This window comes from Sebastes fasciatus, chromosome 7 (genome assembly GCF_043250625.1).
Source record: "Sebastes fasciatus isolate fSebFas1 chromosome 7, fSebFas1.pri, whole genome shotgun sequence".
Classification (NCBI taxonomy): Eukaryota; Metazoa; Chordata; class Actinopteri; order Perciformes; family Sebastidae; genus Sebastes; species Sebastes fasciatus.
In genome coordinates this window covers 27,929,094-27,945,702 of record NC_133801.1, presented here as the reverse complement: position 1 = coordinate 27,945,702, position 16,609 = coordinate 27,929,094, and the positions used below count along the sequence as shown (strand labels likewise).

At 38.4% G+C, this 16,609-nt stretch overlaps 4 protein-coding genes across 4 annotated transcripts; all 4 read left to right on the top strand.

The window, feature by feature from the left end:
- The first annotated feature begins 2,316 nt into the window (after positions 1–2,316).
- LOC141770978 (trace amine-associated receptor 1-like) lies at positions 2,317–3,312 on the top strand. Its single transcript, XM_074640829.1, has one exon. The coding sequence runs from the start codon at positions 2,317–2,319 to the stop codon at positions 3,310–3,312; it is 996 nt and encodes a 331-aa protein (XP_074496930.1).
- Positions 3,313–6,219: 2,907 nt separating this feature from the next.
- LOC141770977 (trace amine-associated receptor 1-like) lies at positions 6,220–7,215 on the top strand. Its single transcript, XM_074640828.1, has one exon. It carries the CDS (start codon positions 6,220–6,222, stop codon positions 7,213–7,215), a length of 996 nt encoding a protein of 331 aa, XP_074496929.1.
- A 2,923-nt stretch (positions 7,216–10,138) lies between these two features.
- On the top strand, positions 10,139–11,134 carry LOC141770976 (trace amine-associated receptor 1-like). Its single transcript, XM_074640827.1, has one exon. It carries the CDS (start codon positions 10,139–10,141, stop codon positions 11,132–11,134), a length of 996 nt encoding a protein of 331 aa, XP_074496928.1.
- Positions 11,135–14,176: 3,042 nt separating this feature from the next.
- LOC141770975 (trace amine-associated receptor 1-like) lies at positions 14,177–15,265 on the top strand. Its single transcript, XM_074640826.1, has one exon. It carries the CDS (start codon positions 14,270–14,272, stop codon positions 15,263–15,265), a length of 996 nt encoding a protein of 331 aa, XP_074496927.1. The 5' UTR covers positions 14,177–14,269.
- The last annotated feature ends 1,344 nt before the right edge of the window (positions 15,266–16,609 follow it).

Below are 16,609 nucleotides of genomic sequence, written 5' to 3'. Positions count from 1 at the left end.
TAAGTTATGAGGCCGAATGTGTATTTTTTTCATGTAGAGTTAGGCTCCCGTTTATTGTCACACTAGAAAACAAGGCCTATGGAAGGAGGCTGGGACACGGGCGGACATGGGTCTTGAGGTATTGGGTTTAACACATGCGCAGTGTAACTGAAGAATTGCTTTTCTGTGATTTTATTTATGTTTTTTTGACATTTTAATTGTTTTACCCTTTGGCTTTTAATGTATTTAGTTATTGGCTTTTAGTACATTTCATAATCCTTGAGTTTTAAATGTGTTCTGTTTTTATTGTAAAGCACTTTGTAACTGTGTTTTGAAAGGTGCTATATAAATAAAGATTATCATTGTTATTAATATTGTGTCATTGTTTTTTTCCCCACTGCTCGGGGACAATAACCTGATGAGTGATAGAGGTGCGTACGGCAGACGGGCTGCTTTGAAAATACTTTCATGTTAAGGATTCAAAGTGTTTATAAAATAAACGTAGCACATAACACAGGCAGTGATGGTCTACTTGTACTTATTCAGTAACTATCTGAAGTTTATTTGGCACTCAGTTAGTGTGATGAACATTGTTTTATCAGTGCTTATTATCGCGCATTAGCAAACTAGGCAAAAGTGAGCATGGCTCACATACCCCCACTCACTGCTGGACCCCTATTAAAGTAGGGCCAATGGTTTTCCCTTTTGGAACTAATGGAATTAATGGGCTTTAACTAATTAACTAATGGGCACCCTGGACTTCTAACCCCCAAAAGGCACAACTAGACCACACTGTAAACCATCATACCAAATTTGAAGTTCCTAAGTTCAACTAGTTTCCGAGTTCTGCTCCGGAAACGAAAGTTTCACACGCGAACGGACGGAAGGACACGCGGAGCCCCCAAGCCCGTGCATTATGGCGCCATTGCATACGCCACACACATGAGGGAAGGAAGCGAAACACCAAAGCAAATTTCATACTGGCGGCTTAAAAAATATGACGTGACAATTAGTATTTGTACTCGATGTTAGCAATGTAGTCATTTACTACATGCCACGTAGAACAAGCCACAATACATTGACTATATCTGATAAATCACACACCCCTAATACTCTACCGTAAAGCTGTAATCTTATTAAGTAATTCTGGTTTATTATTTGTTCTATAAGAAACTTCTAGATTAGCCAGCTGATTATCTATTTCAGTTAACTTTTTCTTGGACTTCTGCTGCCTCATATGGCATTATGTGGCCTTCAAGAACAGCCTTCACAGTGCCCTCCAGTCAATGGAATCATCAACACTGCCCACATCATTGGTGTCTACAAAAGATCTATTTTTCTTTTTTTGTTTCTCTTTTTTCTTCAGCATTGTGTCTGTCATTTTTAAAACCATAGGTTGAACTTTCAAAACTTACTTTTCATGTAACAAATTAAGAAGGTTTATTCACCTCCAACTGTACATTAACCTCTGGGACAGACTGTCCAACTTTACTCCCTGAGGGTCTATTAGTCAACCTCTGAAGTTACTGTCTCGACACAGAGAGCTCATAAGTACGAACTGAAACTTACCACATACAGTATGAGGCAAACTCTGTGGTAGCCATACAACATCTGTCCAGTTGACTATGGAAGGTAAGTGTGTGATTGAAGTGCAGCTGTGTTTGAATATGCATAGAGGAGCTACCTAACTGTCATATTTTAAGTGGTTTATGAACAGTTTTAACTAAAGCATTGATTGCAAATTTTAAAATTTTAAGTGAGTCAACTTGGTTGATAGCTAATCATCGCTGGCAGTGCCATAAATTCACTACATGAAAAATACAGCAGTTCTATGATTAATGGGTATATCAAGAGAAGCCAAAATAAATAAACAGCTGAGACTCGATGTTCACATTTTTACCAATCTTGAGCTAATCTTCAGTTTTTAGCAGTTCAGTTAGTTCTGATTTACCTCTTTGTGTTTAGACAAAATGTAGATGACACTTTTCAGCACAGTTTACAATACAGACCTTGTCGCATGGACAAGATTTGGCAAAATGCTGTTTTCTACCTCTGCCAATGTTTTCGCGATTTGTCACCTATTCTTTTTTAACTTTTCATGAGCAAATTGTGCATAAAAACAGATGAATGGAATTGAACCTGTATGAAAATGTATGGAAACCAGCTATAAAGAATATTGCAGCAAATCACTTGACAGGAGCTCTCCATTCAGATGATTCACAAGACAAAAACGCAGCATTGCAACACAGGATTTCACATTACTGCCTTGGTGGCTTTCTGCATTTTATTTTAAATAAACAAATATTGACCTTATCATTCTTGCCTCCCTCCCAACAGATGGAGCCAGTACTCTGCTATGAGTCCAGAAACGGTTCATGTCAGAAGACCATCTATCCCTTGCCCGTACGCATCACCCTCTACATGATTCTAGGGGTCATAGTCATCCTAACAGTGTGTGGAAACTTTTTGGTCGCTGTCTCAATTGCCTTTTTTAAGCAGCTCCGTACTCCAACCAATTACTTGATCGCCTCTCTGGCTGTGTCCGACCTTCTTTTAGGGCTGTTAGTCATGTTACCCGCTATGGTTCAATGTGTAGAGTCTTGTTGGTATTTCGGTGATGTCTTGTGTGAAGTCTATTTGAGTTCTGATGTCATGTTGTGTACAGCATCAATTCTAAATCTCTCATTCATATCACTTGACCGACACTATGCTGTTTGCCAACCTCTACTATACAGAAGAAAAATATCTGTTAATGTCGTGCTGATCATGATTCTGGTCATTTGGAGTATTTCAGCTCTCATAGGCTTTGGCATGATTTTTCTCAAATTAAATATTTGGGGGATTGAGGAGTTCTACTATGAGCACATTGCATGTGAAGGAGGATGTTTTGTGTTTCAGAGCAGACTTTCAAGTACAGTCTCATCAGTATTTTCCTTTTACATTCCAGGAATAATAATGCTTGGTGTTTACCTTAAGATTTTCCTAGTGGCACAGAAACAGTTGCACAGCATACAGAACACAAGCTGTATGAGCTCAGCAAAAATATCAAATAAGAGCCAGACAAAAGCCACTAAAACACTTGCTATCATAATGGGCGCATTTCTGTCTTTTTGGACTCCTTTTTTTGTCTGCAACACCATCAATCCCTATATCAGATATTCAACGCCACCAGCGTTGTTCGAGACACTTGGATGGTTGGGCTACTTCAATTCTACTGTGAACCCTTTAATATATGCATTCTTTTATAGTTGGTTCAGAAAAGCATTTTGGTTATTCACTTCAGGTAACATCTTTAAAGCTGATATCTCAGAAACAACACTTTTCACAGAATAAATTCATGCAAATCAAAAGCCTCTGAAAAGTGGATATTCATTTTACAGACAAATTATTCTCCTATTGATCTGCTAAGGGGATAGAGAACAATGTTCAGGGGCCTCAGTACCTGTGCATCCAGCACTGTGACTTCACCTTTTACAAAGAAGCAGCAGAGCAGCAACAACAGAACATCCGTACTTTTGGTTAGATTCTGGGGTGGGTCCAAGGAAAACCAGCACCCCTGTAACAACAAGTCGGACATTTTCTCCTGGGAATCAAGGATAGCCTGGGCTCCCTTTATTATTATACTTCATTTAGTGATATTTAAAGGGAGAAGTACTGGTGAACATGTTTCAGAGGATAAAACCAAGTGTCAAAGTTGTTTATTATTAACATTTATTTTAATCACAGTGCATTTAAAAGCACATATGTTGGTTGGAATACTGTGCAGAACCTTAAGCCCGAAAAGGATGACCTCTCAAAGATTAAACCAGGAAGCCTGAATAGGACCAGATGGGAGGGTTCAGTTTCCATTAGGGATGGAACAGTTCAGGTAAATAATCCAAACCTTTTGGTTCGCTAGTCACAGTTCAGGACGTGTATGAATTGTTCGGTTCATTTGAAGAAATTTATGAGGCTGATAGTGTATTTTTTTCATGTAGAGTTAGGCTCTCGTTTATTATCACACTAGAAAACAAGGCCTATGGAAGGAGGCTGGGACATGGGCGGACATGGGTCTTGAGGTATGGGGTTTAACACATGCACAGTGTAACTGAAGAATTGCTTTTCTGTGATTTTATTTATGTTTTTTTGACATTTTAATTGTTTTACCCTTTGGCTTTTAATGTATTTAGTTATTGGCTTTTAGTACATTTCATAATCCTTGAGTTTTAAATGTGTTCTGTTTTTATTGTAAAGCACTTTGTTACTGTGTTTTGAAAGGTGCTATATAAATAAAGATTATCATTGTTATTAATATTGTGTCATTGTTTTTTTCCCCACTGCTCGGGGACAATAACCTGATGAGTGATAGAGGTGCGTACGGCAGACGGGCTGCTTTGAAAATACTTTCATGTTAAGGATTCAAAGTGTTTATAAAATAAACGTAGCACATAACACAGGCAGTGATGGTCTACTTGTACTTATTCAGTAACTATCTGAAGTTTATTTGGCACTCAGTTAGTGTGATGAACATTGTTTTATCAGTGCTTATTATCGCGCATTAGCAAACTAGGCAAAAGTGAGCATGGCTCACATACCCCCACTCACTGCTGGACCCCTATTAAAGTAGGGCCAATGGTTTTCCCTTTTGGAACTAATGGAATTAATGGGCTTTAACTAATTAACTAATGGGCACCCTGGACTTCTAACCCCCAAAAGGCACAACTAGACCACACTGTAAACCATCATACCAAATTTGAAGTTCCTAAGTTCAACTAGTTTCCGAGTTCTGCTCCGGAAACGAAAGTTTCACACGCGAACGGACGGAAGGACACGCGGAGCCCCCAAGCCTGTGCATTATGGCGCCATTGCATACGCCACACACATGAGGGAAGGAAGCGAAACACCAAAGCAAATTTCATACTGGCGGCTTAAAAAATATGACGTGACAATTAGTATTTGTACTCGATGTTAGCAATGTAGTCATTTACTACATGCCACGTAGAACAAGCCACAATACATTGACTATATCTGATAAATCACACACCCCTAATACTCTACCGTAAAGCTGTAATCTTATTAAGTAATTCTGGTTTATTATTTGTTCTATAAGAAACTTCTAGATTAGCCAGCTGATTATCTAATTCAGTTAACTTTTTCTTGGACTTCTGGTGCCTCATATGGCATTATGTGGCCTTCAAGAACAGCCTTCACAGGGCCTCCCAGACAATGGAATCATCAACACTGCCCACATCATTGGTGTCTACAAAAGATCTATTTTTCTTTTTTTGTTTCTCTTTTTTCTTCAGCATTGTGTCTGTCATTTTTAAAACCATAGGTTGAACTTTCAAAACTTACTTTTCATGTAACAAATTAAGAAGGTTTATTCACCTCCAACTGTACATTAACCTCTGGGACAGACTGTCCAACTTTACTCCCTGAGGGTCTATTAGTCAACCTCTGAAGTTACTGTCTCGACACAGAGAGCTCATAAGTACGAACTGAAACTTACCACATACAGTATGAGGCAAACTCTGTGGTAGCCATACAACATCTGTCCAGTTGACTATGGAAGGTAAGTGTGTGATTGAAGTGCAGCTGTGTTTGAATATTCATAGAGGAGCTACCTAACTGTCATATTTTAAGTGGTTTATGAACAGTTTTAACTTAAGCATTGATTGCAATTTTTTAAATTGTAAGTGAGTTGGTTGATAGCTAACCATCGCTGGCAGTGCCATAAATTCACCACATGAAAAATACAGCAGTTCTATGATTAATGGGTATATCAAGAGAAGCCAAAATAAATAAACAGCTGAGACTCGATGTTCACCTTTTTACAAATCATGAGCTGATCTTCAGTTTTTAGCAGTTCAGTTAGTTCTGATTGACCTCTTTGTGTTTAGACAAAATGTAGATGACACTTTTCAGCACAGTTTACAATACAGACCTTGTCGCATGGACAAGATTTGGCAAAATGCTGTTTTCTACCTCTGCCAATGTTTTCGCGATTTGTCACCTATTCTTTTTAACTTTTCATGAGCAAATTGAACATAAAAACAGATGAATGGAATTGAACCTGTATGGAAACCAGCTATAAAGAATATTGCAGCAAATCACTTGACACAAGCTCTCCATTCAGATGATTCACAAGACAAAAACGCAGCATTGCAACACAGGATTTCACATTACTGCTTTGGTGGCTTTCTGCATTTTATTTTAAATAAACAAATATTGACCTTATCATTCTTGCCTCCCTCCCAACAGATGGAGCCAGTACTCTGCTATGAGTCCAGAAACGGTTCATGTCAGAGGACCATCTATCCCTTGCCCGTACGCATCACCTTCTACATGATTCTAGGGGTCATAGTCATCCTAACAGTGTGTGGAAACTTTTTGGTCGCTGTCTCAATTGCCTTTTTTAAGCAGCTCCGTACTCCAACCAATTACTTGATCGCCTCTCTGGCTGTGTCCGACCTTCTTTTAGGGCTGTTAGTCATGTTCCCCGCTATGGTTCAATGTGTAGAGTCTTGTTGGTATTTCGGTGATGTCTTGTGTGAAGTCTATTTGAGTTCTGATGTCATGCTGTGTACAGCATCAATTCTGAATCTGTCATTCATATCACTTGACAGACACTATGCTGTTTGCCAACCTCTACTATACAGCAGAAAAATATCTGTTAATGTCGTGCTGATCATGATTCTGGTCATTTGGAGTATTTCAGCTCTCATAGGCTTTGGCATGATTTTTCTCAAATTAAATATTTGGGGGATTGAGGAGTTCTACTATGAGCACATTGCATGTGAAGGAGGATGTTTTGTGTTTCAGAGCAGACTTTCAAGTACAGTCTCATCAGTATTTTCCTTTTACATTCCAGGAATAATAATGCTTGGCGTTTACCTTAAGATTTTCCTAGTGGCACAGAAACAGTTGCACAGCATACAGAACACAAGCTGTATGAGCTCAGCAAAAATATCAAATAAGAGCCAGACAAAAGCCACTAAAACACTTGCTATCATAATGGGCGCATTTCTGTCTTTTTGGACTCCTTTTTTTGTCTGCAACACCATCAATCCCTATATCGGTTATTCAACGCCACCAGCGTTGTTCGTAACACTTTTATGGGTGGGCTACTTGAATTCTACTGTGAACCCTTTAATATATGCATTCTTTTATAGTTGGTTCAGAAAAGCATTTCAGTTATTCACTTCAGGTAACATCTTTAAAGCTGATATCTCAGAAACAACACTTTTCACAGAATAAATTCATGCAAATCAAAAGCCTCTGAAAAGTGGATATTCATTTTACAGACAAATTATTCTCCTATTGATCTGCTAAGGGGATAGAGAACAATGTTCAGGGGCCTCAGTACCTGTGCATCCAGCACTGTGACTTCACCTTTTACAAAGAAGCAGCAGAGCAGCAACAACAGAACATCCGTACTTTTGGTTAGATTCTGGGGTGGGTCCAAGGAAAACCAGCACCCCTGTAACAACAAGTCGGACATTTTCTCCTGGGAATCAAGGATAGCCTGGGCTCCCTTTATTATTATACTTCATTTAGTGATATTTAAAGGGAGAAGTACTGGTGAACATGTTTCAGAGGATACAACCATGGGTCAAAGTTGTTTATTATTAGCATTTATTTTAATCACAGTGCATTTAAAAACACATATGTTGGTTGGAATACTGTGCAGAACCGTAAGCCCGAAAAGGATGACCTCATAAAGATTAAACCAGGAAGCCTGAATAGGACCAGATGGGAGGGTTCAGTTTCCATTAGGGATGGAACAGTTCAGGTAAAAAATCCAAACCTTTTGGTTCGCAAGTCACAGTTCAGGACGTGTATGAATTGTTCGGTTCATTTGAAATAAGTTATGAGGCTGATTGTGTATTTTTTTCATGTAGAGTTAGGCGCCCGTTTATTGTCACACTAGAAATCAAGGCCTATGGAAGGAGGCTGGGACATGGGCGGATATGGGTCTTGAGGTATGGGGTTTAACACATGTGCAGTGTAACTGAAGAATTGCTTTTCTGTGATTTTATTTATGTTTTTTTGACATTTTAATTGTTTTACCCTTTGGCTTTTAATGTATTTAGTTATTTGCTTTTAGTACATTTCCTTATCCTTGAGTTTTAAATGTGTTCTGTTTTTATTGTAAAGCACTTTGTAACTGTGTTTTGAAAGGTGCTATATAAATAAAGATTATCATTGTTATTAATATTGTGTCATTGTTTTTTTCCCCACTGCTCGGGGACAATAACCTGATGAGTGATAGAGGTGCGTACGGCAGACGGGCTGCTTTGAAAATACTTTCATGTTAAGGATTCAAAGTGTTTATAAAATAAACGTATCACATAACACAGGCAGTGATGGTCTACTTGTACTTATTCAGTAACTATCTGAAGTTTATTTGGCACTCAGTTAGTGTGATGAACATTGTTTTATCAGTGCTTATTATCGCGCATTAGCAAACTAGGCAAAAGTGAGCATGGCTCACATACCCCCACTCACTGCTGGACCCCTATTAAAGTAGGGCCAATGGTTTTCCCTTTTGGAACTAATGGAATTAATGGGCATTAACTAATTAACTAATGGGCACCCTGGACTTCTAACCCCCAAAAGGCACAACTAGACCACACTGTAAACCATCATACCAAATTTGAAGTTCCTAAGTTCAACTAGTTTCTGAGTTCTGCTCCGGAAACGAAAGTTTCACACGCGAACGGACGAAAGGACACGCGGAGCCCCCAAGCCTGTGCATTATGGCGCCATTGCATACGCCACACACATGAGGGAAGGAAGCGTAACATCAAAGCAAATTTCATACTGGCGGCTTAAAAAATATGACGTGACAATTAGTATTTGTACTCGATGTTAGCAATGTAGTCATTTACTACATGCCACGTAGAACAAGCCACAATACATTGACTATATCTGATAAATCACACACCCCTAATACTCTACCGTAAAGCTGTAATCTTATTAAGTAATTCTGGTTTATTATTTGTTCTATAAGAAACTTCTAGATTAGCCAGCTGATTATCTATTTCAGTTAACTTTTTCTTGGACTTCTGGTGCCTCATATGGCATTATGTGGCCTTCAAGAACAGCCTTCGCAGTGCCCTCCAGTCAATGGAATCATCAACACTGCCCACACCATTGGTGTCTACTATAGATCTATTTTTCTTTTTTTGTTTCTCTTTTTTCTTCAGCATTGTGTCTCTCGTTTTTAAAACCATAGGTTGAACTTTCAAAACTTACTTTTAATGAAAAAAAATTAAGAAGGTTTATTCACCTCCTACTGTACATTAACCTCTGGGACAGACTGTCCAACTTTACTCCCTGAGGGTCTATTAGTCAAACTCTGAAGTTACTGTCTAGACACAGAGAGCTCATAAGTACGAACTGAAACTTACCACATACAGTATGAGGCAAACTCTGTGGTAGCCATACAACATCTGTCCAGTTGACTATGGATGGTAAGTGTGGGATTGAAGTGCAGCTGTGTTTGAATATGCATAGAGGAGCTACCTAACTGTCATATTTTAAGTGGTTTATGAACAGTTTTAACTTAAGCATTGATTGCAATATTTAAAATTTTAAGTGAGTTAACTTGGTTGATAGCTAATCATCGTTGGCAGTGCCATAAATTCACTTCATGAAAAATACAGCAGTTCTATGATTAATGGGTATATCAGGAGAAGCTAAAATAAATAAACAGCTGAGACTCGATGTTCACATTTTTACCAATCTTGAGCTAATCTTCAGTTTTTAGCAGTTCAGTTAGTTCTGATTTACCTCTTTGTGTTTAGACAAAATGTAGATGACACTTTTCAGCACAGTTTACAATACAGACCTTGTCGCATGGACAAGATTTGGCAAAATGCTGTTTTCTACCTCTGCCAATGTTTTCGCGATTTGTCACCTATTCTTTTTAACTTTTCATGAGCAAATTGTGCATAAAAACAGATGAATGGAATTGAACCTGTATGAAAATGTATGGAAACCAGCTATAAAGAATATTGCAGCTAATCACTTGACACAAGCTCTCCATTCAGATCATTCACAAGGCAAAAATGCAGCATCGCAACACAGGATTTCACATTACTGCCTTGGTGGCTTTCTGCATTTTATTTTAAATAAACAAATATTGACCTTATCATTCTTGCCTCCCTCCCAACAGATGGAGCCAGTACTCTGCTATGAGTCCAGAAACGGCTCATGTCAGAAGACCATCTATCCCTTGCCCGTACGCATCACCCTCTACATGATTCTAGGGGTCATAATCATTCTAACAGTGTGTGGAAACTTTTTGGTCGCTGTCTCAATTGCCTTTTTTAAGCAGCTCCGTACTCCAACCAATTACTTGATCGCCTCTCTGGCTGTGTCCGACCTTCTTTTAGGGCTGTTAGTCATGTTCCCCGCTATGGTTCAAAATGTAGAGACTTGTTGGTATTTTGGTGACGTCTTGTGTAAAGTCTGTTTGAGTTCTGAGGTCATGTTGTGTACAGCATCAATTCTAAATCTGTCATTCATATCACTTGACCGACACTATGCTGTTTGCCAACCTCTACTATACAGCAGAAAAATATCTGTTAATGTTGTGTTGATCATGATTCTGCTCATTTGGAGTATTTCAGCTCTCATAGGCTTTGGGATGATTTTTCTCAAATTAAATATTTGGGGGATTGAGGAGTTCTACTATGAGCACATTGCATGTGAAGGAGGATGTTTTTTGTTTCAGAGCGGACTTTCAAGTACAGTCTCATCAGTGTTTTCCTTTTACATTCCAGGAATAATAATGCTTGGCGTTTACCTTAAGATTTTCCTAGTGGCACAGAAACAGTTGCACAGCATACAGAACACAAGCTGTATGAGCTCAGCAAAAATATCAAATAAGAGCCAGACAAAAGCCACTAAAACACTTGCTATCATAATGGGCGCATTTCTGTCTTTTTGGACTCCTTTTTTTGTCTGCAACACCATCAATCCCTATATCAGTTACTCAACGCCATCAGCGTTGTTCGTAACACTTTTATGGCTGGGCTACTTGAATTCTACTGTGAACCCTTTAATATATGCATTCTTTTATAGTTGGTTCAGAAAAGCATTTTGGTTATTCACTTCAGGTAACATCTTTAAAGCTGATATCTCAGAAACAACACTTTTCACAGAATAAATTCATGCAAAGCAAAAGCCTCTAAAAAGTGGATATTAATTTTACAGACAAAATGGTTGAAAATGAGGTAAATTTATTTTTTTAATTATTCTCCTATTGATCTGCTAAGGGGATGAAGACCAATATTCAGGGGCTGCATCTCTGCATCCAGCTCTGTGACTTCACCTTTTACAGAGAAGCAGCAGAGTAGCAACAACACAACTCTATTGTAATATGTTGTTTCCATTAAGGAACATACAACTTCAGATTGCAAGAAATTGTATAGCAACTCCTGGCCTTTTATTTTTATGCATGTTCTCTCCATATTTGATTGTAATTTTTCTCAAAGAATAAAGACACACAACTGATATGGACTGGATGACTTAAGACCAGGAATGTATTGACATAATGCATTTGTATCACTGATGCGTCTTCAGCCAACAGATCAACTGATGTACCAACTGCTGTGCAAATTCTTTCTGTTCTTGTTTCCTCAGCTGTGCTACCATCAAAATCAAAAACTACATCTAAAATGGGAACTGTAGTCCATATTCCACTCCTCCAGTGACTGATGGCAGTTAGCGTGTGGTAGCGTCAGTTTTCGGAATGACCTGCCTGAGGAGATTAGGGCTGCAAACTCTGTCGTGTCTTTTAAATCACTTTTAAAAACTCACTTTTTTTTAGAATTGCTTTTCTGTTATTTTATTTATGTTTTATGACATTTTAGTTGTTTTATCCTTTGGCTTTTTATGTATTTAGCTCTTGGCTTTTAGTACATTTCGTTTTCCTTGCGGTATAAATGTGTTCTGTTTTTTATTGTAAAACACTTTGTAACTGTGTTTTGAAAGGTCCTATATAAATAAAGATTATAATTGTTATTAATATTGTGTCATTGTTTTTTTTCCCACTGCTCGGGGTCAATAACCTGATAACTATGACAGAGGTGCGTACAGCAGATGGGCTGCTGCGAAAATACTTGTGTGTTATGGATTCAAAGTGTTTATAAAATAAACGTAGCACATAACACAGGCAGTGACAGTCTTCTTGTACTTCTTCAGTAACTATCTGATGTTGGGGACGCAGATAGGAGCTGCTCTAGTAATTAGAAAATATTAAAGTTAATTATCAATATAAATAAAATTAATATTAATAAATTATCAATATATATTAATAATAACAGGGCACCAAATAACATTGGTACATACCCCTAACAGTTTCTCTTTGTGTTGACAAAGATCTAACTCTGCTGTAAGCAGGTCTTCTAAGTAATGCATGGCTTTTTTATTAGCTGTCTGAACTTCACGGAGGACACAAGCATTTTGCGTTCTCAGGCTATCTACCTCCTTTTCCAGGGCTGCTTTACTCTGAATGCCAATGCTGTTTGTCTGCGGAAAATCAGTAGCAAGCATTTCAACAATGAGTCTTTGGTTGCGGTTTGCGCATCACACATGTCTGTGAGGAGCGATTCTAGTTTTGCTCCAGAAACGAAAGTCTGATACGCGAATGGCCGGAAGGACGGACACGCGGAGCGCTATATACCCCCGACTACGCTGCGGGGGTATAACAACCAGTTTAGCCCGACATTCTAACAGAATGGCTAGATGATTCGCTCTCATCACTGATATTATGTACTGATTTTGCAGGACATGAACATTGTACCAGTACAATACAGCACCCTCCTTCTCAACCCCTATGTCGTGCCCCGTGCTGTGCGTCTTCATCAAGCCGCATTTTTTTTTAAGCTTGTGTCATGTGAGGCCCCCCTGGTACTCGGGGCCCGGGGCTTCAGCCCCTAAGCCCGTGCATTAAGGCACCATTGCATACGCCACACACATGAGGGAGAGAAGCGAAACACCAAAGCAAATTTTATGCCGGCGGCTAAAAAAATATGAGAATTAGTATTTGTACTCAATGTTAGCAATATAGTAATTGACTACATGCCACGTAGAACAAGCCACAATACATTGAGTATATCTGATAAATGACCCACCCCTAATACTCTACCGTAAAGCTGTAAATCTTTTTAAGTAATTCTGGTTTATTATTTGTTCTATAAGAAGCTTCTAGATTACCAGGCTGATTATCTATTTCAGTTAACTTTTTCTTGGACTTCTGCTGCCTCATATGGCATTATGTGGCCTCCAAAAATAGCCTTCACAGGGCCTCCCAGACAATGGAATCATCAACACTGCCCACACCATTGGTGTCTACAATAGATCTATTTTTCTTTTGTGTTTATTTTTTTTCTTTTCTTTCTTCAGCGTTGTGTGATTTTAATGTAACGAATTAAGAAGGTTTATTCACCTCCTACTGTACATTAGCCACTGGGACAGACTGTGCAACTTTACTCCCTGAGGGTCTATTAGTCAAACTCTGAAGTTACTGTCTCGACACAGAGAGCTCATAAGTACGAACTGAAACTTACCACATACAGTATGAGGCAAACTCTGTGGTAGCCATACAACATCTGCCCAGTTGACTATGGATGGTAAGTGTGGGATTGAAATGCAGCTGGGTTTGAATATGCATAGACGAGCTACCTAACTGTCATATTTTAAGTGGTTTAAGAAAAGTTTTAACTAAAGTATTGATTGCAATTTTTTAAATTTTAAGTGAGTTAACCTGGTCGATAACTAATCATCACTGTCAGTGCCATGAATTCAATTCATGAAAAATACAGCGATTCTAAGATTAATGGGTATATCAGGAGAAGCTAAAATAAATAAACAGCTGAGACTCGAAGTTCACGTTTTTACTCATCTTGAGATTAGTTCTGATTTACCTCTATGTGTTTTGTGCCACCTTGACAAAATACAGGTTTCCTGCTCCAAGATGACACTTTCCAGCAAAGACCTTTTTATCAAAATGCTGTTTTGTACCTCTGCAAATGTTTTTGCGATTTGTCACCTATTTTTCAACTTTTCATTAGTAAATTGAACATAAAAACAGCTGAATGGAAATGTACCTGTATGGAAACCAGCTACAAAGAATATTGCAGCAAATCACTTGACAGGAGCTCTCCATTCAGATCATTCACAAGACAAAAACGCAACAATGCAACAGCTTGTTATTTTTCATTACTGCCTCGGTGGCTTTCTGCCTTTTATTTTAAATAAACAAATATTGACCTTATCATTCTTGCCTCCCTCCCAACAGATGGAGCCAGTACTCTGCTATGAGTCCAGAAACGGTTCATGCCAGAGGACCATCTATTCCTTGCCCGCACGCATCACCCTCTACATTATTCTAGGGGTCACAGTCATCCTAACAGTGTGTGGAAACTTTTTGGTCGCTGTCTCAATTGCCTTTTTTAAGCAGCTCCGTACTCCAACTAATTACTTGATCGCCTCTCTGGCTGTGTCCGACCTTCTTTTAGGGCTGTTAGTCATGTTCCCCGCTATGGTTCAATGTGTAGAGTCTTGCTGGTATTTTGGTGACGTCTTGTGTAAAGTCTATTTGAGTTCTGATGTCATGCTGTGTACAGCATCAATTCTAAATCTGTCATTCATATCACTTGACCGACACTATGCTGTTTGCCAACCTCTACTATACAGAAGAAAAATATCTGTTAATGTCGTGCTGATCATGATTCTGGTCATTTGGAGTATTTCAGCTGTCATAGGCTTTGGCATGATTTTTCTCAAATTAAATATTTGGGGGATTGAGGAGTTCTACTATGAGCACATTGCATGTGAAGGAGGATGTGTTTTGTTTCAGAGCGGACTTTCAAGTACAGTCTCATCAGTATTTTCCTTTTACATTCCAGGAATAATAATGCTTGGCGTTTACCTTAAGATTTTCCTAGTGGCACAGAAACAGTTGCACAGCATACAGAACACAAGCAGTATGAGCTCAGCAAAAATATCAAATAAGAGCCAGACAAAAGCCACTAAAACACTTGCTATCATAATGGGCGCATTTCTGTCTTTTTGGACTCCTTTTTTTGTCTGCAACACCATCGATCCCTTTATCAGTTACTCAACGCCACCAGTGTTGTTTGGAACGCTTGTATGGGTGGGCTACTTGAATTCTACTGTGAACCCTTTAATATATGCATTCTTTTATAGTTGGTTCAGAAAGGCATTTCGGTTATTCACTTCAGGTAAAATCTTTAAAGCTGATATCTCAGAAACAACACTTTTCACAGAATAAATGCATGCAAAGCAAAAGCCTCTGAAAAGTTGATATTAATTTTACAGACAAAATGATTGAAAATTAGGTAAAAAAATGATCTAATTATTCTCCTATTGATCTGCTAAGGGGATAAAGACCAATGTTCAGGGGCCCTGTGCATCCAGCTCTGTGAGTTCACCTTTTACAAAGAAGCAGCAGAGCAGCAACAACAGAACATCAGTACTTTTGGTTAGATTCTGGGGTGGGTCCAAGGAAAACCAGCACCCCTGTAACAACAAGTCTGACATTTTCTCCTGGGAATCAAGGATAGCCTGGGCACCCTTTATTATTTTATTTTATTTCGTGATATTTAAAGAGAGACATACTGGTGAACATGTTTCTTACTATGAGGATACAGCCATGGGTCAAAATTGTTTATTAGCTTTTATTTTAATCACAGTGCCTTTAAAAACACATATGTTGGTTGGAATACTGTGCAGAACCTTAAGCCCGAAAAGGATGACATCATAAAGATTAAACCAGGAAGCCTGAATAGGACCAGATGGGAGGGTTCAGTTTCCATGGTAACTTAAGTCAGACTTATTTGAATCTCCTTTATAAAACAGAATTTCCTGAAAATAAGCCTGACTTCTTGAAGTAAGTCTGGTTTAATTGGTAATCTTGCTGTATGAAATACCCCTTAGGATATAAAAATAAAACACAACAAAAAACAAACATTAAATATGACATGATATGTGTGTTATTGTTGTTGTTGTTTTTTTTGGTTAACACAAAAAACCCTCACAGTAAATGTAATGCATGTAAATGTTTTAACAATAGAAATAGAATATAAGAGTAGAATAGACATTCCCATTGAAATTCAACGTAGCAGGATGGTCAGAGCGGCAGCCATTTTTTTGTGTACACACTCTTGTCACAGCGGAGGAAAGCACATTGCAACTTAGAAAATGAATACTCCTCGTTATGAACCCAGAACACAAGATGGCACGGCTACCGTTAAGGCTAATGTTAGAGATAATCTCCTGTGGTTTAGAGCAGATTATCTAAAAATACAGGCATCGGAAATTTGTTTAGGTTAATTTTCATCGGGACAATCTTTAGAACTTCGCTATTCCCCAACACTGTTGATATGTACCGAGAACGTAAGCTAGCAAGATGTAGAAGATGTAGTAGCTAATATTTTCGATGTAATTAAATATTATGGAGTCTATATTCAGAAGCGTCTTTTATCTTCTTGCCTCTTCTCTTCTTCGAGCCTCTTTTTTTTTCTTTTTTCATATACAGACAAATATTTTCTTCTTTTGTCAGAAATCATAAGGGTTTCTTACTCTGACTGAACCTGTGACCAGTGACGACGCACAC